Source organism: Heloderma suspectum, chromosome Z, assembly GCF_057233095.1.
Source record: "Heloderma suspectum isolate Gila_16-S chromosome Z, 16-S_ref, whole genome shotgun sequence".
NCBI classification, from domain to species: Eukaryota; Metazoa; Chordata; class Lepidosauria; order Squamata; family Helodermatidae; genus Heloderma; species Heloderma suspectum.
In genome coordinates this window covers 1,889,523-1,914,273 of record NC_139476.1, presented here as the reverse complement: position 1 = coordinate 1,914,273, position 24,751 = coordinate 1,889,523, and the positions used below count along the sequence as shown (strand labels likewise).

Sequence of the window (24,751 nt, the reverse complement as noted above, 5' to 3'; positions counted from 1 at the left end):
ATCCCATCCCTTTCACTGTGGACATGAGGAAGCTGGCTGTGGTGCCAGAAAGAGCACTCTGTACATGATTGGGTGGAATCCCTATAGCAGGGGGTGGGGGGTTAGTTACTGGCTATAAGAACTTTACGGTGCAATCCTACGCTAGTTTAGACAGAAAAAGTCCTACAACTCCCAGAATTCCCCAGCTATTGGGGGTGCTAGGTGTTGTAGTCTAACCTATCTGGAATGCACTAGTCGGGGAAGTCTGATCTATTTCCAACAAGTCTGGATCCAGCCTGAAGGGTCATTCCTCTGGGATCTTTGCAACGTCAGCGGAGGACTCTGATGTCTGAAGCACACGGCTCTTTCCTTCAAAATAATTTTTTATTTACACATCGGCCACCTCTCGTACACATATCGTACACTCCGCCGGGAGAGGAGACGGTGGCGAACAGAACATCCCGCCCACACGGCACCACCTCCGTTTATTTCACACCACCCGTACATGTTATCGGAGGCGTCCGTTCCTAATCCTCTCAGGCCCCACACTTGCAAGTCTGGATGGCGAAGACGGTGCGCAGCTCCCCGGTCCGGATGTGGAAAATGTGGGTCTCGTACTGGTGGGGGGTGCAGCGGCCGGAGACGCCTTCGGCCCAAATGGGACACTTGTCTTGGGTCTGCTGGTCCCTGCATGGGAAAAAGCGGAAGCAGGAAGAGTTGGCCTAGGTCTCCTGCAGCTATTTGCTCTGTGTCACTCTTAACGGATTTTCCGAGGTAAGAAAAAAGACAGAAGAAGCAATGGGAAAACACAGGAGGGCTACGAGTTGAAGACAACGACATCAATGCACAATACAATCCGGGTGTATCTCTCCCTCTCTAGCACAATAACTTACCTGTTAAAGCAAGTCCTTTTACAGAACTATAACATTTTATTATCCTTTTCAGCCTGCCTTTCTGCTCTAAAAATATAGCACTCTTGGTAAATGATGATGAATGATGATGAGAAGAAGAGGAGGCGGAGGAGGTGGTGGAGGGGTCCAAAGGTGTGACACGACACATACCTCACTGATAAGGAGTGAGCACAAAGGGATGGGAGATCCAGGCATCGGCGTAGCCAGACAGAACAGGCGTAATAATAAAAGGAGGCCAAATCAGTCCGTCCTAAAGGACGTCAACCCTGAGTGCTCATTGGAAGGACAGATACTGAAGCTGAAGCTGAAATATTTTGGCCACCTAATGCGAAGAGAAAACTCTCTGGAAAAGACCCTGATGCTGGGAAAGACTGAAGGCAAAAGGAGAAGGGGACGGCAGAGGATGAGATGGCTGGATAGCATCACCGATGCAATGGATATGGACTTGAGCACGCTCCGGGAGAGAGCGCAGGACGGGAAGGCCTGGCGTGCTCTGGTCCATGGGGTCACAAAGGGTCGGACCCGACTGAACGACTGAACAACAACGACCTTTCAGCCTTACCAACCCGGTTGCCCTATAGAACTGTTGGACTACGATTCCCAGCATCCCTCGGCCAGCTCTGCTGGGAGTTGTGCTGGAGAAGGCCGACTTCTTTGATTATTATATTTCTTTCCCATACAAGCGCTTTCGCAAGACAAGCACACTGCCGAGTTAAAAAACAAATAAAATCTTACGCGACCCCGCACCGCGTGCGCGGTCAATGTCTCACTTCACACTTCATGCCCTGCAGAAATGTCACAGGTCTTTGAGGCCCCTATCCGCCCGTCTGTCACTGGGAAGGCAATCCACAGGCAAGAAGCATCGGCTCCCACTCAAGGGGGAAAGCCAAAGGAACAGTGGGACCTCCTCTTGGGCTGGCCGCAGCACCCACCTGCGCTGTTGGGCATGCATGCACGTACGTGGCTCTGCCCAGGGACACACTTGGCCGATGCACATTTAGAACTGGATTTGACCGGCGGCACCTGGCGTATGCTTTGCAGCTAGCGCCTGTGCACATCTGTGTGCGCGCGTGTGTGCAGAGTCTCTTTAAACAGCTGTGCTTACCTCAGCAGGCAGCGATTTCCAGAGACACACTGCCCAAAGCACCTTCCGACATCGATTTCCTGAAAGATTTACAAAACAAAGAGCAGGGCAGTTCACTTGGCTGCCTCCCACTGACTTGGCAGGATGGACAGAGGTTCAGGGGCAACCCTTCCTGGAAGCCAGCAAGGGCTGGGAGTTCTCCCTCCACCTCTTTGCCCCACCTTCTACATCCCAAGCATGAAGGGTGTAAACAGCTGTGCACAATGGGGGGATGGAGGCCCATTGACCAAACCCATTTTCAGAACAATTTTTTTGCCATATTCCAGGGGGATTGTGGCATTTGGCCTGTTGCGGTGAAAAGAAAAGAAAAGAAAAGAAAAGAAAAGAGAAAAGCAAAGAGAAAAGAAAAGAGAAGAGAAGAGAAGAGAAAAGAAAAGAAAAAAGAGAAGAGAAAAGAAGAGAAAAGAAAAGAAAAGAAAAGAGAAAAGGAAAGAAAAGAGAAGAGAAGAGAGAAGAGAAGAGAAGAGAAGAGAAGAGAAGAGAAGAGAAGAGAAGAGAAGAGAAAAGAAAAGGCAAAGCGTTATTTTGTGGTCCCTTAGAAGACAGACAAATTCACTGTGGAAGATTATTTACTGGGCCACACAAAACACACACACACATTCATACTCTGAAACACAAACAGTCCTTCGAACACACACGCAAAACACACACACAGGACAAAAAGACGCAGAGGTGAAAGCACACACTCTCCAAATGCACAGTCACACAAAACACACACATTCATATTCTGAAAACACACACACACATTCATACTCTGAAAAACAGTTATTAGAACACACACGCAAAACACACACACAGGACAAAAAGACACAGAGGTTAAAACACACTCTCAAAATGCACAGTCACACAAAACACACACATTCATATTCTGAAAACACACACACACATTCATACTCTGAAACACAAACAGTCCTTCGAACACACACGCAAAACACACACACAGGACAAAAAGACACAGAGGTTAAAACACACACCCTCAAAATGCACAGTCACACAAAACACACACATTCATATTCTGAAAACACACACACACATTCATACTCTGAAACACAAACAGTCCTTCGAACACACACGCAAAACACGCACACAGGACAAAAAGACACAGAGGTGAAAGCACACACTCTCCAAATGCACAGTCACACAAAACACACACATTCATATTCTGAAAACACACACACACATTCATACTCTGAAAAACAGTCATTAGAACACACACGCAAAACACACACACAGGACAAAAAGACACAGAGGTTAAAACACACACCCTCAAAATGCACAGTCACACAAAACACACACATTCATATTCTGAAAACACACACACACATTCATACTCTGAAACACAAACAGTCCTTCGAACACACATGCAGAACACACACACAGGACAAAAAGACACAGAGGTTAAAACACACACCCTCAAAATGCACAGTCACACAAAACACACACATTCATATTCTGAAAACACACACACACATTCATACTCTGAAACACAAACAGTCCTTCGAACACACACGCAAAACACACACACAGGACAAAAAGACACAGAGGTGAAAACACACACTCTCAAAATGCACAGTCACACGAAACACACACATTCATATTCTGAAAACACACACACACATTCATACTCTGAAACACAAACAGTCCTTCGAACACACACGCAAAACACACACACAGGACAAAAAGACACAGAGGTGAAAACACACACCCTCAAAATGCACAGTCACACAAAACACACACATTCATATTCTGAAAACACACACACACATTCATACTCTGAAACACAAACAGTCCTTCGAACACACACGCAAAACACACACACAGGACAAAAAGACACAGAGGTGAAAACACACACTCTCCAAATGCACAGTCACACAAAACACACACATTCATATTCTGAAAACACACACACACATTCATACTCTGAAACACAAACAGTCCTTCGAACACGCACGCAAAACACACACACAGGACAAAAAGACACAGAGGTGAAAGCACACACTCTCCAAATGCACAGTCACACAAAACACACACATTCATATTCTGAAAACACACACACACATTCATACTCTGAAAAACAGTCATTAGAACACACACGCAAAACACACACACAGGACAAAAAGACACAGAGGTTAAAACACACACTCTCAAAATGCACAGTCACACAAAACACACACATTCATATTCTGAAAACACACACACACATTCATACTCTGAAACACAAACAGTCCTTCGAACACACACGCAAAACACACACACAGGACAAAAAGACACAGAGGTGAAAACACACACCCTCAAAATGCACAGTCACACAAAACACACACATTCATATTCTGAAAACACACACACACATTCATACTCTGAAAAACAAACAGTCCTTCGAACACACACGCAAAACACACACACAGGACAAAAAGACACAGAGGTGAAAGCACACACTCTCCAAATGCACAGTCACACAAAACACACACATTCATATTCTGAAAACACACACACACATTCATACTCTGAAACACAAACAGTCCTTCGAACACACACGCAAAACACGCACACAGGACAAAAAGACACAGAGGTGAAAACACACACTCTCCAAATGCACAGTCACACAAAACACACACATTCATATTCTGAAAACACACACACACATTCATACTCTGAAACACAAACAGTCCTTCGAACACGCACGCAAAACACACACACAGGACAAAAAGACACAGAGGTGAAAGCACACACTCTCCAAATGCACAGTCACACAAAACACACACATTCATATTCTGAAAACACACACACACATTCATACTCTGAAAAACAGTCATTAGAACACACACGCAAAACACACACACAGGACAAAAAGACACAGAGGTTAAAACACACACTCTCCAAATGCACAGTCACACAAAACACACACATTCATATTCTGAAAACACACACACACATTCATACTCTGAAACACAAACAGTCCTTCGAACACACACGCAAAACACACACACAGGACAAAAAGACACAGAGGTGAAAACACACACCCTCAAAATGCACAGTCACACAAAACACACACATTCATATTCTGAAAACACACACACACATTCATACTCTGAAAAACAAACAGTCCTTCGAACACACACGCAAAACACACACACAGGACAAAAAGACACAGAGGTGAAAGCACACACTCTCCAAATGCACAGTCACACAAAACACACACATTCATATTCTGAAAACACACACACACATTCATACTCTGAAACACAAACAGTCCTTCGAACACACACGCAAAACACACACACAGGACAAAAAGACACAGAGGTGAAAACACACACTCTCCAAATGCACAGTCACACAAAACACACACATTCATATTCTGAAAACACACACACACATTCATACTCTGAAACACAAACAGTCCTTCGAACACGCACGCAAAACACACACACAGGACAAAAAGACACAGAGGTGAAAGCACACACTCTCCAAATGCACAGTCACACAAAACACACACATTCATATTCTGAAAACACACACACACATTCATACTCTGAAACACAAACAGTCCTTCGAACACACACGCAAAACACGCACACAGGACAAAAAGACACAGAGGTGAAAACACACACTCTCCAAATGCACAGTCACACAAAACACACACATTCATATTCTGAAAACACACACACACATTCATACTCTGAAACACAAACAGTCCTTCGAACACGCACGCAAAACACACACACAGGACAAAAAGACACAGAGGTGAAAGCACACACTCTCCAAATGCACAGTCACACAAAACACACACATTCATATTCTGAAAACACACACACACATTCATACTCTGAAACACAAACAGTCCTTCGAACACGCACGCAAAACACACACACAGGACAAAAAGACACAGAGGTGAAAGCACACACTCTCCAAATGCACAGTCACACAAAACACACACATTCATATTCTGAAAACACACACACACATTCATACTCTGAAAAACAGTCATTAGAACACACACGCAAAACACACACACAGGACAAAAAGACACAGAGGTTAAAACACACACTCTCAAAATGCACAGTCACACAAAACACACACATTCATATTCTGAAAACACACACACACATTCATACTCTGAAACACAAACAGTCCTTCGAACACACAGGCAAAACACACACACAGGACAAAAAGACACAGAGGTGAAAACACACACCCTCAAAATGCACAGTCACACAAAACACACACATTCATATTCTGAAAACACACACACACATTCATACTCTGAAACACAAACAGTCCTTCGAACACACACGCAAAACACACACACAGGACAAAAAGACACAGAGGTGAAAACACACACCCTCCAAATGCACAGTCACACAAAACACACACATTCATATTCTGAAAACACACACACACATTCATACTCTGAAACACAAACAGTCCTTCGAACACACACGCAAAACACACACACAGGACAAAAAGACACAGAGGTGAAAACACACACCCTCCAAATGCACAGTCACACAAAACACACACATTCATATTCTGAAAACACACACACACATTCATACTCTGAAACACAAACAGTCCTTCGAACACACACGCAAAACACACACACAGGACAAAAAGGCACAGCGGTGAAAACACACACCCTCCAAATGCACAGTCACACAAAACACACACATTCATACTCTGAAAAAGATGGCAAACGCGCGCGCGCACGCGCACACGCACGTACGCACACATTCCAACTATCTACTTGCAAGGAAGAGGGCGTTCATGTTAATGCCAGGGCGTTAAAGGGAGTTTTCCTCCCATTTTAAATAGCGAGCATAGGGCAGGGGGCAATATGGATCAGGACCGTGGAAGGGGCACAGGGTTAAAGCCCCTCTCCCCCACCTCATGACCCTGATCCGGTTCCCCACCACCACCTGCCCCTGCAAGTTCTCTTTTTTAAAAAACAGCCACGCAAGGACCCAAAGATGTCAATAACATCACATCTAATTTCGCCAATGGGCCCTCCGGAAAGAAAAAGGCCGTGCAGGGTGGGATTTGTGACAGACGCCGGAGGTGGCAACAGGCTGACCTTGACCCGCTCCAGCTTTTCCCCGGCAGCGCTGAGCGCGACTTCGGCGTAGTACTCCACGTGGGAGACCCGGTAGCAGGCCTCTCGCAGCGCGCAGCTCCCCAGCGTCCGGACCACACGGTGCCCATGGGCACTCCTCAGCAGGACCGAGTCAAATTCCGTGGGCACGCAAAAGAGCCCGTCTGGAAAGAGATGGGCCAGGCGGGGTTGGGGAGAGAATTTCCGCCATCCCGTAATACAGCGTGGCACTCCTGCACGCTTCAAGCTCCGTGCATCCTGGGAAATATGCCTCAAACCCTCAGCAATGCCCCATGGAAATGACACACACTTTTCTGTATTGCACTTGTTGGTTAGTGTTGTCCGTGCATGTGCTGCTGTTACTGTTTTCAGGGCCAGCGTCAACGGTCGCCGTAGCTGGGCACGTGCCAAGGGCCCGCACCCCAGCAGGGGCCCACCGACAGGAGCCCCCTGGGGCCGCGCCTCCTCGCCCCCCTTGCAACCTGCTTGTTCGCCTGCCTCTCGCTCTGGAAAAGACAACGGAGGTGGTGAGGAGGCGGAGCGGCAGATGCCGCGGCCTCCTTGCTCCCTGGCAAGCAGGCAAGCAAGCGGGAGCCATGGCGAGGAAGAGGATGAGGAATAATAGCAGCTGGTAACAGTGGTGGTGAGAAAGTAGATTCCCTGAGGGAGGGGGCCCATGGAGGGGGCCTTGCCCACGGGCCCCACAGAATCTGGGGCTGGCACAGGTCGTTTTCCAAACGTTAAGTAGCTCTTGCCGAGATGGGCACACAGTCGGACTTAGTCAAAGGCAGGTTCCCACGTTCCTGCGCAAATCGGACTTTCCTGCACGGCCATGAGGACTGGAAACTTGCTTCACTTTAAGAAAACGTTTGTAGCTTAGTAGTGGAGCCCCCGCTTCGCGCGCGGAAGGTCCCAGCTTTGGTCCCCCGCGGCATCTCCAGGCCATGCTGGGAAAGACCCCCTGCCTGAAACACTGGAGAGCCGCTGCTGCCAGTCAGTGCAGACAGTACTGGGCTAGGTGGACCCAGGATCTGATTCAGTCTAAGGCAGCTTCCTAAGTTCCTATCCATCCAATAGGCCCCTTGCTGGACTAAACCTCACCAATCCCATGTTCTTATTGAAACCAGCCCTTTATTCGAAAAAATGAGGACTGGTAACTCGCTTTATTTTAGCAACTTGCTTACCTTCGGAACGTGGTGGACTGGAGCACGTGCCGACATCCACAGTCTGTTCCAGAGGGGAGTCTGGAAAGAAGGTTTTCAGGGCTGGTGAGCGGAGGCATTCATGGGGGTTTGCACCGCACTGGCAGCCCTGAATCACCTCCACCTGTTGGGCGCCTTCGAGGAGGAGAAGCTCCTCCACCCGGATGCTGCTGGGCTCACAGCGGTAGCCTGGCGGGCAGGAACGCTCCGATCCGGCCGCGGGTTCCAGTCCAGCCGGCAGTCTCGAGAGCCTGTCCTGCCGCTGTACAGGAGGATGAGGTCAGAGATGCGGAAAAGCGCAACAGGAGTATCCAAAAGCCCAGGTGACCCTCCGCAAACTGGGTGTTCCAACCCTAACTACGAGGAGCAGCAAGCAAACCCCCATCTCGGGGCTACCACTGAGAAGGCTGTGACTCGTGAAGGGAGGAGAGCCCACAAAGGAACTGGGGAACATGGGCAGGAGAATGCTGTTGCACTCATGTCCTGCTTGTAGGTTTCTTGTGGGTGGATGGTCGGCCCCTGTGTGAACAGAACGCTGGAGCAGATGGACCCTTGGTCCGATCCAGCAGGGCTCTCCTGATGTTCTTGTGGTCTACGCAAGCACATAGGCTGTTTAGGGCACAGGTGGGCAGCGCAGGCGATGTGAGTCCCCACCACCTGGGTGGCAGGGAACACGCTGCAGTGTGGAGACAGCGGTCTTAATACAGACCAGTGTGTGTGTGTGTGGGTGGGGGAGCTTTAACCTTGCCCCCCTCCCTCCCTCCCCAGTGATCCTGATGCAGCCAAGATTGCTGACTCTGCGCTGCTGCATTGAACTGGTGGATTGGGATCCGCGAATGGGCTGCAGCATGACCGCCATGCATGTTTCGGCTGACGGCGGTCCCCAGGACTGGAAAGGCTGGCGTGTTTGGGGCTGGCCGGCACCCACAGCTAGCAGAATTGGGCAGCTGGCTGGGGCAGCTTGGCAGGGTCAAGCTGCCACTTGAATGTCCCACAACGCTCCCCTGGGGCATCGCTTTGGGGCATTATGGGAAATTTAAATGGTGCCCCCTGCCCAGCCGCCCAGCGCTGCCGACTGCCACAACTGCTCTGCAAGCTTACTAAAGGGGCGTGCCCACCAGGGGGAACTTTGCCCGGGGGGCCCTCAAACCTGGCGGCATCCCTGACTGTGGCTTGTGGGGTTCCCGCAGACAGCTGGCTGGCCGTGGGGAGAAACAGGGGTCTCAACTAGATGGCTACCTTTCCCCAACCTGTAGCCTTAGGTCTGATCCAGTGAGGCTGCTCCAATGTTCTGGCTGCGATGCCATGAGCATCTAATCTGGATCTTCCTGAGGCACAGGCAGAGCTGCGGCCAGGCTCTCCCTGTCCAGGAAAGCTCATGGCCAGCACACCAGCAAGCCAATAAACCCCGCATGTTGCTTTTGAGTCCGTGCGCCTAGGGTCAGGTTGCGCGTCTGTCCAACCAGAGGAACCAGCTGGTCCTAACCTTCTTGGTTCGAAGGAAGTCGAGCATGGAGGCTTGCTTGGAGAGGCCGGAGAAGATGGGAGCGTGGGGGTTAATCCTCTGGCGACCACTGCAATGGGTCCCACACAGGCCCACGTCGACCCTTACAGGGCTGCCGGAGAGATCTGGGGGGGTGAGGGTAGTGGGGCAAGCCAAACAAATGGAAATGCTCAGACATAAGGGCCACGCATTTCATGCCTTTAAAGCAGCAAATGAATTGTGGGTCTGAAAAGTACATCTTTCCAGCATGTATTTCCATTTTCTCCCAATAACTGGTTCTCCGCCCCGCCAGGGGGGAAAAAAAAAAAATTAAGACCAATTTCTCATCGTTTATCTATTCAGCGAAATTTTTTATCGCGTGTCTATTGGACACCGCAACATCTCTTCGAAAAGGAAGGCTGTAATTTGGCTAATTAAGACCAATTTCTCATCGTTTATCTATTCAGCAAAATTTTTTATCGCGTGTCTATTGGACACCGCAACATCTCTTCGAAAAGGAAGGCTGTAATTTGGCTAATTAAGACCAATTTCTCATCGTTTATCTATTCAGCGAAATTTTTTATCGCGTGTCTATTGGACACCGCAACATCTCTTCGAAAAGGAAGGCTGTAATTTGGCTAATTAAGACCAATTTCTCATCGTTTATCTATTCAGCGAAATTTTTTATCGCGTGTCTATTGGACACCGCAACATCTCTTCGAAAAGGAAGGCTGTAATTTGGCTAATTGCTGGCAGTGCAATACAGCCAATGTTAGACATAGGTTTTGGCGACGTCCAGCAGTTGCTTCTTTTGTGGGGGAGGTTATTGCACAGATACATTTTGCACTGGAACAGTCTGCAATATCCACTGATGTACATGCTCTTTTAAATTATTAACCGGCTTTGTGGAAATTAAGTCAGCATAAAGAGCTCAGCACACCCTTCAGATGACTAATTTTATTTATTATATTATTTATTATAGAAATGACATAAATAAATAAATAAATAAATAAATTCAGATGACTAAAAGACTGATATTACAGTATTGGAAGGCTAAACATTGACCTCCTATAATGCAATGGATTGAGGACCTTACAACGCTTTCAATATTTGAACGGGTGGCGTATAGACACCACCTCCAAACGGTTACTTATGTGGACATCTGATCCATTTTTGTTGAAGCCCATGTACAATTGCTAGAACGTTTGTGTGTGTGTGCGCGCGTGTGTGTATATATGCACATCTCATATGCATCCATTGCTACGGATATATACAAATTCAAGTAGGTATATCTAAAAAAAAAGCCTCAAAAATAATTTAAAAAAAAAAATTGTCATGATCCTGATTGGCTGAAATTTGATGGGATTGCGGCCAGAGGCTCAGACGAGACATGACTTGAGTCCCGTTCTTGGCATGATCCCACCCCCACAAGAATATAAGCCGTATTAGTCGTTTGTATGTTTTTTTTATTGTCTTAATTAATTTATTTATTTATTAAATTTATTAATCGCCCATCTGACTGGTCACCCAGCCACTCTGGACGATGTACAACCCACCATAAACAATTTAAAACAATAAAATTTTACCATATTTTTTTTTTAAAAAAAATACCCTAACCCACTCCAAATGCCTGCCTGAACAACCACGTTTTTAATGCACGACGGAAGCTCATTAAAGAGGGGGCATGACGGAGTTCCCTAGGGAGGGAGTTGCACAGAGTGGGGGCCACCACAGAGAAGGCCCTCTCCCTCATCCCCACCAGTCTAGCTGTCCTGGCTGATGGGACAGAGAGAAGGCCATCCGAGGCTGATCTTGTTAAGCGGCCTGTCTGGTGTTGCTTTAATGGCATTAAGAAGCTGTCCTGGGAGCTTGGCTGATGGGTGGTGTAAAAATATCTATAAAATCAGTCCATTATGAGAAAGAAAGACTTCAGATTAAGCCCTCAGGCACAACGGGCGTGACGACTGCAATCGTCACTGCAATCGTCACTGCAATCGACTGCAAATTCCCTAATGCCAAGGTGGTAAGATGCTGTACTTTAAATGGAAAGACAGCTGAGGAAATTGGAGGAGGGGTGTGGGTCCTTCATTGGGGAAAAAAAAAAAAAAGGTGAGAGACCACCCTAGTTTTGGAGGAATTACCGGCTCTTCGATTAGCAGACAGTGGGAGAGAGGAAACAGAGGTGCTTATTTGCATAGAAGCAAACAGACAAAGGCTCTAATTTGGGGGGAGGGCGTTGGGGGGATGCAGCGGTGGGCAGGCAAACAGGTCACTGAACGAGAGCCTTGCATCAACCGCTGCTCTTTCAGGTGTGTGTGCAGATGCAATGGAACCCCCCATCCCTACCCCCGCCCTATAAATATTAGGTGACATATTTTACATATGTGTAAATTTGGCAAGCGGTATATAAGATGATTATGGTAGCCCCTAGGTGGACAGGCCCTCTTTTCGTTCGCCTTCCGGAGGGAACTAAGAGTCTGGACACCCAAAAAGGGCCCCCAACCAGATCGCAGTGACCCACGGCTGAGTTCCAGCTTCCTATCCTGTTCACACCAGATCCCCCCCCCCCATCCAAAATGTCAGCACCTGGAAAGAACAGCCAGGAATGCTTCATATCCGAGGCCGGATTCTGCGTAAGTTGCCTCCCTCCAAACAATGAGGCCAAATTCACACTTGATTCTTAAGTAGGCTTTTGCATTTCCTGCAACTGCAGATGTTGGGGGAACGAAGTTAAGACTTTCTCAACAGCTCCTGGCTTTTGCTTCCTGTCCCGGTTCACACATGCACCCAAATGAGAGCGGCCCAACGTTTTCATCCCATGAATGGTGGTTGTTTTTTTTTAAACTGGTTGGTGCTGATGATTTCTTGTTTAGGTTTTTAATGCATTCATTTGTTACGATCTGCCTTAATGAAGCTTTTGTTTCTAGTCTGGATGTTATTGTTAGCTGACTTGAGCATCATTTTTGGGCGGAGAGGTGGGATGTAAAACAAACAGATTAATGTCCATGCGCAAGAACAGGGAAAGAAGGCCTGGACCAGCTTTACTGACATGAAAGGCGTCCGTTTCAAATTATTTATTCTCCTGAGCATTTGACTGACGGTGTATTCGACTGCCCCTTCCCGATCTATGTTAATTTTATCATTTAAAAAAAGGAAATTCAAAAACAGACACATGATAAGAGCATTAGCCCTGTATGACACAGCACATAAAATCAACAATTAAAATGTTACACACGTATCGGACATAACACAGACGTTCCCCAACCTGGTGTCCTTGGGAACTTTTGCACTTCAACTCCCAACATGGCCGATGGCAAAGAATGCTGGGAGTTGTAGGTCAAAACATCTGGGGTTTGGATCCATAAGAACCTCAGAAGAGCCCCGCCGGTTCAGACCAAGAGTCCATCTAGTCCAGCATTCTGTTCACACAGTGGCCAACCAGCTGCCCACAGGAAGCCCACGAGCGGGATATGAGTGCAACAGCACCCTCCCACCCATGTTCCCCAGCAAGTGGTGTGCACAGGCACACTGCCTCTGATATTGGAGGTAGCATAGAGCCACCAGGAGTAGGAGCCACGGATAGCCTTCTCCTCCAGGAATTTGTCAGATTTAAGCTGGATCAATCCTTTTCACAGAGGGAGACGTAGCTTGGAAAAAAGGAGGCTAAGGGGAGACACGCCAGAGGTGTACAAAATTATGCCTGATGCGGAGAAAGTGGACAGGGAGGCATTTTTCTCCCTCTCTCAAAATACTAGAACCCAGCGGGGTCATCCCGTGAATCTGATGGGTGGGAGATTCAGGACAGATAAAGGGAAGGACATCTTCACACAGCACATAGCGAAAACTACGGAACTCTCTTCCCCAAGACATAGGGACAGGCACCAATTTGGACAGCCTTTCTTTCTTTCTTTCTTTCTTTCTTTCTTGATTGATTGATTGATTGATTGATTGATTGATTGCATTTATACCCGGCCTTTCTCCCTCTCGCAAGGAACTCAGGGCGGCTTACATTACCCTCCTCCTCACCGTTGTATCCTCACAACAACAACCCTGTGAGGTAGGTTGGGCTGAGAGTCTGTGACTGGCCCAAAGTCACCCAGTGAGCTTCCATGGCCAAGTCGGGACTAGAACCCGGATCTCCCGGCTCCCAGTCCATCACTCTCACCACTACACTACACTGGCTCTCAGTGTATTATATTTACATCCTGCCTTTTTCCTCTTGCAAGGAACCCACGGCGGCTCACATGACCCTCCCGCTCTCCATTTTATCTTCACAACAACCCTGTGAGGTAGGTGAGGCTCAGAGTCAGGGACTGGCCCAAAGGCACCCGGCAAATGCTACTGCCAGTATCAGAGCTAGTATGCCTATTTATTTTATTTATTTACAAAGTTTATATACCGCTCCACATCTAAACAGATTCCGGACCAGTGAAGATAAGAATAAGACCATTATGTACACCATTTGCTGGGGAACATGGGTGGGAGGGTGCTGTTGCACTCATGTCCTGCTTGTGGGTTTTGCTGGTTGGCGATTATGAACAGAATGCTGGACTAGATGGACCCTCGGTCTGATCTAGCAGGACTCTTCTGATGTACTTACAACTTCACTGCGCCCTTTCCTACAGAGGCCCTTCCAGCCTGGAAGAGGAGATCCCCAAAAGTCAAGTGGAGGGATGTTCCAGGAGCAAAACCTTCCTCTTGAGGAAGGCAGAACCTGGATCCAATTCAGAGAGGGCCCCAGAATGGGGGAAGCTGATGCAACACATACAATATTTCACTTAGACTGCAATCCTATACCCACTTACCTGGGAGCAGGCCCCTTTGAACTCAGTGGTACTTACTTGTGAGTAGGTGTGTGTGGGCCAAAGTATATGAAACAAAGAGAAAGATAATATAAGGGGAATAACAGATAGGGTTGCATATTCTCATGGGTATTCAATTTATGAATCAACGCCACTTTTCAATAAACGTATCCGGTGAGCGTCTTTCTTGAAATCTTTTATACAGTACAAGTTTGTTAAAAACAAAACAAAGCCAAATTTACAGATTACAAAAGATTTAAAGAAATCCCAGATAAATGTATTGAAAAGTGGATTAGTAAATCCTTAGAACATTAATTATCGTGTTACTGAGTGTTTGACTGGACCAAGGCATTGAAAGAGATTTATTTACGACATTTATATATCGCTCCATATGCAGAACAGATTTCTATTTGATTTGCTCCTTGCATGTTCTATTTGTATTTATTTTTGATTGATTGATTGATTGATTGATTGGATTTATACTCCGCCTTTCCACCCCAGAAATGGGGCTCAAGACAACTCTTGACATGTTTATTGATTTGGGGGTCAGCTCTGAATTTTTCTGCTTAGATCGTTTTGTTCACCGCAGCCGCCTCAAAGTCTTTTCTTTTTTCTTTTACGGCAGCAGGGTGGAACATACATCAAAAAAACAAAAACCAACACGGCGTGGAGGAAGGAAAGGCGAAGGAGAGCGGTCCAAGAGGGCCGGGCCGGGCCGGGCCGTTCACTCACCGCGTCCAACGTAAACGTAGTGCGTGCGCCTCCTGCAGCATCCGTGCTCAGCAAAGAGGTTCCGCCCCCCTTGAGGCCGGCTGGCGGCTCCAGCACCTTGGGTCGCAAACCACAAAGTGCCAGGTTACATCTAGGCAGCGCTTAGAAAGCGAAACTCAGAGCCATCAAGGAAAGCAAGAGGAACGTGGGCTGAACGCTGCCAGCTCTGGGTTATGGGGGGCCCTGGGGCGAGACCCCCACAACAGACCGCCTCCCTCAGTGGGTCTCCCTTCTCACTGCCATTGTCGCCAGCTCCTCCTCCTCTCCATTGCTTGCTTGGCAGGCAGAGAGCCCGGGGACAAGGATGCCACGGCACCTCCTGTTCCTTCTTCCCACCACCACCATTGTCTGAGCCAGAGCGAGAGGCAGGTGAACCAGCAGGTTGCAATGGAGAAGAGGAGCGACTCCGGGGGGCTCTTGCTGGTGGGCCCCTGCTGGGGCGGCAGCTGTCAGCAGGTGCCCAACCATGCCTACCCTAGGTGCGGACTCCAGGGCTCAGGCTGGCCAACCCTGAGCTTCAGCACAGGCAACAACCTTATGCATTGCCCGCAAACGCTCGCTCCTGCAGGCAGACTGTTCCCTAGATCAGCCGCTTAGCTAGGGCAGCCCTATTGGCGGGGCAGGTAGCTGCTAAGGAGAGGGACTTTTCGGTGCTGGCACCCTGGCTGTGGAACGCCCACCCCAGAGACACTCACCTGGTGCCTACATTATGGTCTTTTCAATGCCAGGTGAAGAGGTTTTTATTCCCCCAGGAGCTTTCGTCTTGTAGCCTACAATCCTATAACCACTTACCTGGGAGCAAGCCCTGCTAAGCTTCTGAGCAGACACGAATGGGATTGCACTGCTAATTGCTTAGCTTTTTAAAATATATATATCTTAGGGCACAATTCTATGCATATTTAGACGGAGAAAAGTCCTACAACTCCCAGCATGCCCCAGCCAGCAATAATTGTTTGCTTTTAAGGTGCCACAGGACATGTTGTTTGCTGCTGCAACAGCATGATTTATTGGAATTTATTTACTGCCCCCCCCCTTTGATGCGGGAAGGCTTTGGTTACTCAGTGCTAAAAACTGCCAAGGGTTTCTCGAACATAAACAGAATTCCTTCCAGTTCAGGCCAAAGCGGTTCCAAGTAGTCCAGCTCTGTGTTTGCAACAGGGGCTAGCCAAATGCCCCCATGGGAAGGCCACAAACAGGACATGAAAGCAATAACCTCTCCCCACCCCACCGGCTGTTGCCCACAATATCAAATAGTATTCCGAGGTAGGCTGCTCCTGCCTGTGGAAGCTCCATTAAATTCCCAGGGCCAATAGCCACGGGCAGGTCACGCGTTTCACCCACCTGCTCCGGAAGCCACGTAATCCACGGGCAGCAACGGCCAAGATACCATGGCGACAAGGTAAGTAGTAACAAAAATGTAACACAGATTGCTAAAAGGGAGAGCAGCGGCTGATTTAAGAGTCACCTAAGAGCACCAATATGGCAACAGGTGAATACGATGGCGTTTGCTTCTGCCGACCTGATGCCAAATGCATTGGCTTGGGCATAAGCACCATTTTGTTATAGAAAAGGATAATATGCATATTTAAAAGTAAACCTGATGCAAGGAGCATCTCTGATCATGCACACGCCTAGCTAGCTGCCCCCTGAATACAAAACGTCTTTAAAAAAAAATAAGGATGCTCCAGCAACCAGCATCCGCCCTGCTGGATGGCGGCCCTGGTGCTCTTTCGGTGGGCCTTTTGGGGGGCTCTAGGGCCCCAGATTTCAGCCCCGCCATCCTGCCCTAGCTGCCCCACTGGATTCAAGCAGCAAAACTGGCATCGAGCAGAAAGCGGGAGCCATTTCAAACCTGTGTTGACCTGCCCTGTGCGCCTGCGTCACTTGCGAAACCATCCCTCTCCAGCTGGCCACAGATCCAGAAGGCCAAGCAAAAGACAAGAAGGGACTTACTGACAAAGCCAGAGAGACAGACGAGCCAGGAAAATGACAGCATCCTCGAAGCTGGAGAATGGGCTCTGGATAATCCAGCCCCTGGATATTTATATCGCCAGAGGTGACCGGAGCCAGGTAGCCAAATGGGGAGCCAATGTCAGCTCTGGAGAGAGCATCCTGCAAGGCACCTGAGCTGGGGTGATGTGTCTGGAGAGAGGCAGCCGGCCACACTTCAAAGCCTTGTTCAGGAGACAGGGGTCTCCTTCTCCCCAGGAGGCCTTTGTGGCATCGCTTGGGAACAGAGTCAGTTGCAAAGTCCGCCTGGGAGCCTCTTTGAAGTGGACCCTTTGAAATGGGATTACAGCTTTCGAGCACTGCTCTTCAAAAACAAACCCAAACGTTTTTTGCCGGTTTTTCTTCTCTTGGGCCAGGATCCCTTTTTAGGCTCTTTGATAACCCCAAAAGTGAAGACGAAAACCCTAAAAGCGTGGCAAAACAGGATTTTGACCCTCTTGAAGCAGCGATCCGAAGCAAACGTACTTGGGAGTAAGTCCCCGTGAATTCAGAGGTGCTTTGTCAGTTGCATTTGCTGGTCCGTTTCCGGGTCCAATTTAAAGGGCTGGTTTCAACCTTTAAAGCTCTAAACCAGATGTGGGGGAACCTAGGGCTCTCTAGATGCTGTTGGACTACAATTCCGTCAACCCCAGGCAGCATGGCCAATGGTTGGGGCTGATGACAGCCCCAAAGTGACTGGAAGGCCATCTGTTCCCTACTCCCGCACCTTCAACAGATTGGAACCAGGTCACCTGAAAAACAGCCCTCTCCCATATTGACCTACCTGAACTGTCTGATCTTCAGCAGTTCAGCTCCGAGTGCCCAAACTGAGGAAAGGACAAGGCCTTTTCAGTACTGGCACCTCCATTTTGGAACAGCCTTTCCAGAGAGTTTGATCCAGTTGACACTATCCCTGCAGTCTTTTTGGCGCCAGGCAAAAACCTTTCTGTTCATGTATGCTTCTCCATTTTAAAAGCAGTTGGGTTTAATCTGCGGGGTTGCTGTGAGTTTTTGCTTTGAGGTCGTCTTTATGTTGCTTTTCATTTTATGGCATTACTTTACCTGCTGTATTTGTTTCTGTTTATTGTAAGCCACCCAGAGAACTTTGTTACTGGGGGGCGGGGGGGATAAGCAGGCAAATAAATAAATAAATGAAATTCCAAGAGACACGTCTGAAGAAACAGATACAGGATTGGGTCGCAGGCAAACGATTCCAGAGGCTTGAGGAGTAAAGAAGCCAGCAGGGATGTGTTTCGAATGGATGGGAACGTATGCGGAGTGGGGATGTATGAGAAATTCCTTTCAGTTTGTTTTTGATCAAGATTTACTCAGTTTGCACCTTCTGGACTGAACACAGACTCAGACATGAGCTGAGGTTGAAGTCTGTACATTTCTGAGCTTGCAATGTGATTCGCAGACCCCCCAAAAGGCATTCGGCAGCACAGGCACTTTAAAAAGACGCGTACTTTCAAAAAATGTGCACAAACACGCTTTCATCCATGGAGGACGAATGCATGCATTTCAGAGATATGCACAACAGATGGGTGCATTTGGAAAAATCTCCATGAAAATCTGCATGGATTTTGATGTGAACAGGAAAAAAAAGCTCGCAGTTTGATACGGACTCAGGTTGGAACGAACACCTAGGTGGAATTCAGAGAACTTTGGTGAGCTGACAACTGGCTTCCATAGCAATCCTGCACTGAACAAGTGATGCAGCTGGGATGATGCGTAAAAATGTCCCTCAAGTACCACTGAATCGCAGGGCCTTTCCACACAATAGTACAAACACCCCTCTTGCAAACCGCCAAAAGGCAAAGCGCTCCCGTCAGAAACTCATTGGCGTCTAATTGCTCCAGGGAGACCAGGTCTCCCCATTGGCTTCCATTAGTCACTTGTTGCGAAGTGCCAGACTTGTGGCCCAAAGTAGTTAACACTCCCAACCCCCTTTAGGGTGAATTCGCTCCCCACGTTTAGGCAGAGCAAAGCAAAGGATTTGGGGGCTTCCTGTGGATGGTGTGAAATTCAGAAGGGTGCTGACGTCATCGTTCCAGAGCTGCAAGGCCCTGACCAACCTCTGTCCCTACCTGCGTACAACCCCCTCGTTAAAACAGCTTCACTGGCTCCCAGTCTGTTTCCGGGCACAATTCAAAGTGCTGGCTATGACCTATAAAGCCCTATATGGCTCTGGTCCAGGTTATCTGAAAGACCGTAACCTCCCTTATGAACCTGCCCGTGCCCTGAGATCTTCTGGGGAGGCCCTTCTCGCAGTCCCACCACTGTCACGGGCACGTTTGGTGGGAAGCCGGGAGAGGCCCTTCTCGGTGGCTGCCCCACAGCTGTGGAACACCCTTCCCAGGGAGGCTAGGACGGCTCCCTCCTTGATGTGTTTCCGGAGGCAGGCTAAAACATTCTTCTTCCAGCAGGCCTTTGGGACATAGTTGGCACCTGGGGGTAAGCTGCTAAAATGTTGTTTTGAAATGCTGTTTTAACGTCTTAAAATAATTTTAATTACATTGTTTAATTTATATTTTAACTTTTGTGTATTTTCATATGTTTTAACTGTATATGTTCTAATTTTTGTAAGCCGCCTTGTGTCCCAGTACTGGGGAAAAAGGTGGGGTATAAATGAATATAACAACAGCAGCAATGGGTGTTTGACTCCGCCCTTCTGCCAGAGTGCAAAGAGGCCAGGATAGTGTGTGGATTAAGAGGGGACAAGAAATGGACTTTGGAGTTGGCATGGTGCCTTCCATACATGTTTGGACTACAACTCCCAGTATTCCCCAGCCAGCTTTTAATTGTATTGAAATATCCACCCCTCCTTTAAGATCAGCTGCACATAAAATTAGACACAAAGCAAGGCCCTGTTCACTGGGAAAGGACATAATCTCTGTGTTGAAGAGCCCAGATTCCATTCTGGGCATCTCTAGTTAAAAAGATCTCTCGGCCTCTCTCCATCCGGAGCCTTGGCAAGCTGCTGCCAGTCAGGAGAGGCAATACCAGGCCAACAGCCTGACTCGGTGCGGGGCTAGCTTCGGACAGGGCTTAAGGGAAGGACAGGTGGATTCTCTCCTCCCCACAAAGGACCAAAACTGGACAATTCATTTCCCCACCTGCCCACAGAGCCAAGAGCCCTGGCCAAATGCTGTAGAGGCCAGCTTTTCGTACAAGCGGAGCCAAGGAAAAATGACCAGGAAATATTATTTGCTGTCACCCAGCAATGAGTGGTCAGGTGAGAAAGAATGAACCAGGGAGCGTGAGGTCCTAGACATGCAAAGATGACATCCTCCATGTTCACTTACCAAGAGCGGAGTTACCACCACCAGAGCACAGCGTGTGTAATTCCCATGACTGGGTTTTAGAGCAGGGGTGCTGAACCTCTTTCAACCCGAGGGCTGAATTCCATTTCAGAGCAGCTCTCGAGGGCCACATTCCAGAGGTGGGCGGTGCCAAAGGCAAAAGAGGCAGGGCCAAAAATACCAGCATATTATAGCTGAAAGCTCTTACCGGCAGTCACTCAGCTCTAGGAGAGACATCTCAACCTTTTAAAATGGTGGAAAAAAACTGCACAAAAGTCTGGGAAACCACCCAACAACTGGTGGACAGGGGAGAGGGCTGGATTCCACGAGCCTGAGGTGCCCTACCCATTTTACAGCAACCAGAGTTTAGAGTGGCCAAGATGCCATAGAACAACATCGGTATTAGAAAACAGGCATGGGGAAAGGTGCATGTATTTAAAGAACTAGAAATATGCAGACTTTATAAAAAAAAAATAAGGCTGTGGTATATACAAAGCAACATGGAGCAGAGCCCACATTTCAGTGCTGTTTCAAATGCAGCAGGCCTGGCAGGGCAGAGTAAACTTCTCTGTCTCCGCAGGAGAGTCTCCTTTTGCGCCTTTGGGGTTGACTTGCACAGCTTGGCTTTCTCTTTCCTTCCAGAAATTCCTCTTCAATCCATTCAGTCCAGAGTACCTAGATCCCCACCGCACAAAGAAAGGAAACCTCTGAGACAGTTGAAAGAGAGGAGCACGCAGGCCACGAATAAGTCGGGCACTTTTGGAACCAAGAAGCTAAGCGTTTGAATAGATTTATGTTAGGCCGGGAACCATTCAAAGTGCAGAATGAGGTGGTAGAGTCCCAAGTGAGGACTGTACCAGTTCAGACTGCAGGTGGGAGACGCCATTTCTGAACGCTTCTGGCTACATATAAAAAAACAAACCTTGCCTAGTTATCATTACACATCAGGAAGAAAGATTCTATGCCCACACAGTTTGGGGACTTTCTTGCTTAAGGAGAAATGTTCTCCATCTTAAGTTTTCACTGATCTGGAGTTCAACCTTATAGAAGAACTGTTTATTGTTTCTAACAAGACAAAGACGTGGTTCACAAAGACTGGAATCTTACCTTCCAGAAACGCAAACTCGTCTATCGCTTCAATGGCGTTGTCTGCAGTAAGGACACCAATCCAAAAAGTAAAAAGATAAATACAATTACAAGTGGTACTGGTGTGGGGAAGGAATGAAAAGAAATCAGAAATCCCAATTTCCAGGACTGTTACGGTGACATTAGGGTTTCACACTGGCCAACTGCTGGAGAGGCATATACCAGCCTTGTAAATAAAGTCCACAAAAGTTTCTGCTACATAAGAACATAAAGAGAGCCGTGCTGGATCAGACCAAAGGCCTCCTTAGTCCAGCGTCCTGCTCTCACTGTGGCCGACCAAATGGCCCAATGGGAAGCCCACAAGCAGGACGTGAGGGGATTGCCACACCCTCCCGCTCATCTTCCCCAGGAACTGGTACTGACAGACTGCCTCTAATGCTGGAGGTAGCACAGAGACAACAGGACGAGTAGCCACTGATAGCCTAGACTGCTTGTGGACAGAATAAGCACATTTTTGTTCCAGGCTGCCTTGGGTCTTTTTAAAGAGAAAGGTGATGAAGGGTGCAATCCTATGCAAGTTCAGACAGAAAAAAGTCCAGGCTGGGGAATGCTGGGAGTTCTAGGACTTTTTTCGGTCTAAATCTGCATAGGATTACATTCTAAGAAATTCCATAGGTAAATAAATAAGTGGTTTACACAGAAGTAAGGCCCACTGTATTCACTCAGCTGGAGCAGGCTGAGTTGTCCCCCACATAACCCAGAGGCTGCACTGCCATACAGCAGGTGAGGGAGCGGGCGGAAAAGCAACTGGAGATACCGGTTCCAGGAGCTGAAGCCGCCTCTGGCTTTAGCAGGAGATGCAAAGGGCTGCTGGGCAGCGTCTGGTGTGTGAAGGCATTCTGCTTTATGCTAAAGTAGGCATGGGCAACTTGTGGCTCTCCAGATGTTTTGGCTTACAACTTCCATCATCCCTCACCACTGACTATGCTAAGTAGGGCTGATGGGAGTTGTGGGCCAAAACATCTGGAGGGCCACGAGTTGCCCCCCTCCCCCCATGCTAAACCACTGCCACTCAGCCAGGCTGCATTATCCGTTTGTTTGGTAGCAGCATTACAGGCAATGCGGAGGAGAATTGACACCCTTACCCAGGTCCTTTCTTTGGAGTGTCTTCCGTTTCCCTTGTTGGGCGTAGACGAAGGCATCTTTTGCGATAGTCTCCACAAACAGCTCCTGTGGGGGGACAGAGAGTTGGAAGACTGAAGGGGGGAGGCAGCTTATCAACAAGACCTTGCTATCGACAGTCTTACAGGCCCCTTCCAAACCTACTATTCTATGATTCTACCTCCTTAACGCTGCTGGTAACGGTAGATCAACCACACAGTTCCCTTTGTACGTTTAGTATTATTTCTATTAACAACATTAATATTAGTTCTGTCATATTGCCATAAATAAAAATAACTACATGTTTTTATTTTGTAACGATAAATCTTGCTGCTGGTCCGGATAATAAATTATGCATTTATTAGGCAGATCTATGTAACCATCGCTCCAGGAGAAAGCGGAGGGCAGGAAGGCCTGGCGTGCTATGGTCCATGGGGTCACGAAGAGTCGGACACGACTTAACGACTGAAGAAGAACAACAACAACAAGTAACCATTCAATATTTAGATTTTCAGAAACGGGGGTTCAACCACTGTATGTTTCTTCATCCCATTAGTCCTAGGTGAAACCGGACAGATCCTGATCTGAACGTCTGCAGCCTCCTACCACATTCCATCTTAAGGCTGTGATTAAATGCAACATTCCCATGGCTTCAGAATCAGTTGGATTTCTCCCCAGCCCCACCTTTGGCTTTCGTTACCAAGTTACGCAATGAGTTCTTGAAAACTCAGAAGCTCGCACACTATTCTGGGTGGCCTAATAAGGGTATTACCCTATCATGTAATTTTGAATAACGTTTATTAAAATTAAATATTGCTGCTGCTGCTAATAACATTGACAGGTTAACTTTATTTTATCACAAATATACCTCTTGGCTTTGTTTTGCCTGATGAAGAGTTCTGCTGAACTCAAAAGCTTGCACGCTATTTTGGGTGGCCTGATAATGGTACTGCGCCTTGATGTAACTTCGACTAACGTTTATTTTGTTAAAATTAAACACTGTTACTGCTGCTAACAATAATAATCATAGCTACAGGTTAACTTTTACTGCAAACATACCTTTTGGCTTCATTTACCCTGTTGACTGATGAAGAGTTCTGGAGAACTTAAAAGCCTGCACATTACTCTGGGCTGGCCTAGGAAAGCTACCCCCCCCCCCGCCCTAAGAGGGATGCTGGAATAATCACGTTTCCAATTAAGTATTGCTAATAATAACAATGCTGATAATATTGCTAACAGTAATAATAATAATTGCCAACGAGCGCCCCTAGTGGCGGCAAAAGAAGCCTCCCTCGGCCACGCCCCTAGCTCACCCACCGGCCTGCCCGCAGCGCGCGCCAGAGGAAGGCGGCGGGCACCTGATTGGCCAGACTTCCCGCGCGGCCACGCCCCCCAGCTCACTTTCCTCGCCGCAGCGCGCGCGCCAGGCTCAAGGCAGCCTTCTGATTGGCTAGACCGACCGCACGAGCCACGCCTCTCTCCTTCCCTCGCGTTTTCGCTTCACCGCCCGCGGGAGGGCGGCCTGCTGATTGGCCAGGCAGCCCGCGCGGCCCCGCCCCCTCCCTCGCGCAGACTCAGTCGCTCACCGCCGCGCGCGCGATGGCGAAGACGGCCTCCTGGCTGGCCAGGGTGACGTCCGGGTCGGCCTTGACCAGCGCCTTCACCCGCGAGAGCGGCAGCCGCGCCGGCCGAGCCACAGCCGTCGCGGTCGGCGGCGGAGGCGGCGCTGGCTCGGCCTCCTCCCCGGCCGGCGCTGCAGCGACGCTCGCTTCAGCCGGCGCCGCCGCCAGCGCCGCCATCTTGGACCGCCGTAGTGCGCCTGCGCCGCCAGCGCC

The 24,751-nt window shown here is 48.4% G+C and overlaps 2 protein-coding genes across 2 annotated transcripts; both read right to left on the bottom strand.

Annotated features, from left to right (window-relative positions):
- Positions 1–347: 347 nt before the first annotated feature.
- Positions 348–16,768, bottom strand: LOC146333469 (uncharacterized). Its single transcript, XM_084826345.1, has 7 exons — positions 16,720–16,768; positions 15,340–15,435; positions 9,809–9,951; positions 8,305–8,584; positions 7,103–7,284; positions 1,996–2,054; positions 348–666 (listed from the first exon to the last, which is right to left on the bottom strand). The coding sequence occupies exons 1-7, from the start codon at positions 16,766–16,768 to the stop codon at positions 516–518; spliced, it is 960 nt and encodes a 319-aa protein (XP_084682471.1). The 3' UTR covers positions 348–515.
- A 1,914-nt stretch (positions 16,769–18,682) lies between these two features.
- On the bottom strand, positions 18,683–24,733 carry LOC146333468 (DNA polymerase epsilon subunit 4-like). The gene is made up of 4 exons (XM_084826185.1): positions 24,503–24,733; positions 22,901–22,985; positions 21,777–21,818; positions 18,683–21,344 (listed from the first exon to the last, which is right to left on the bottom strand). The coding sequence occupies exons 1-4, from the start codon at positions 24,713–24,715 to the stop codon at positions 21,331–21,333; spliced, it is 354 nt and encodes a 117-aa protein (XP_084682311.1). The 5' UTR covers positions 24,716–24,733; the 3' UTR covers positions 18,683–21,330.
- Between the last annotated feature and the right edge of the window lie 18 nt (positions 24,734–24,751).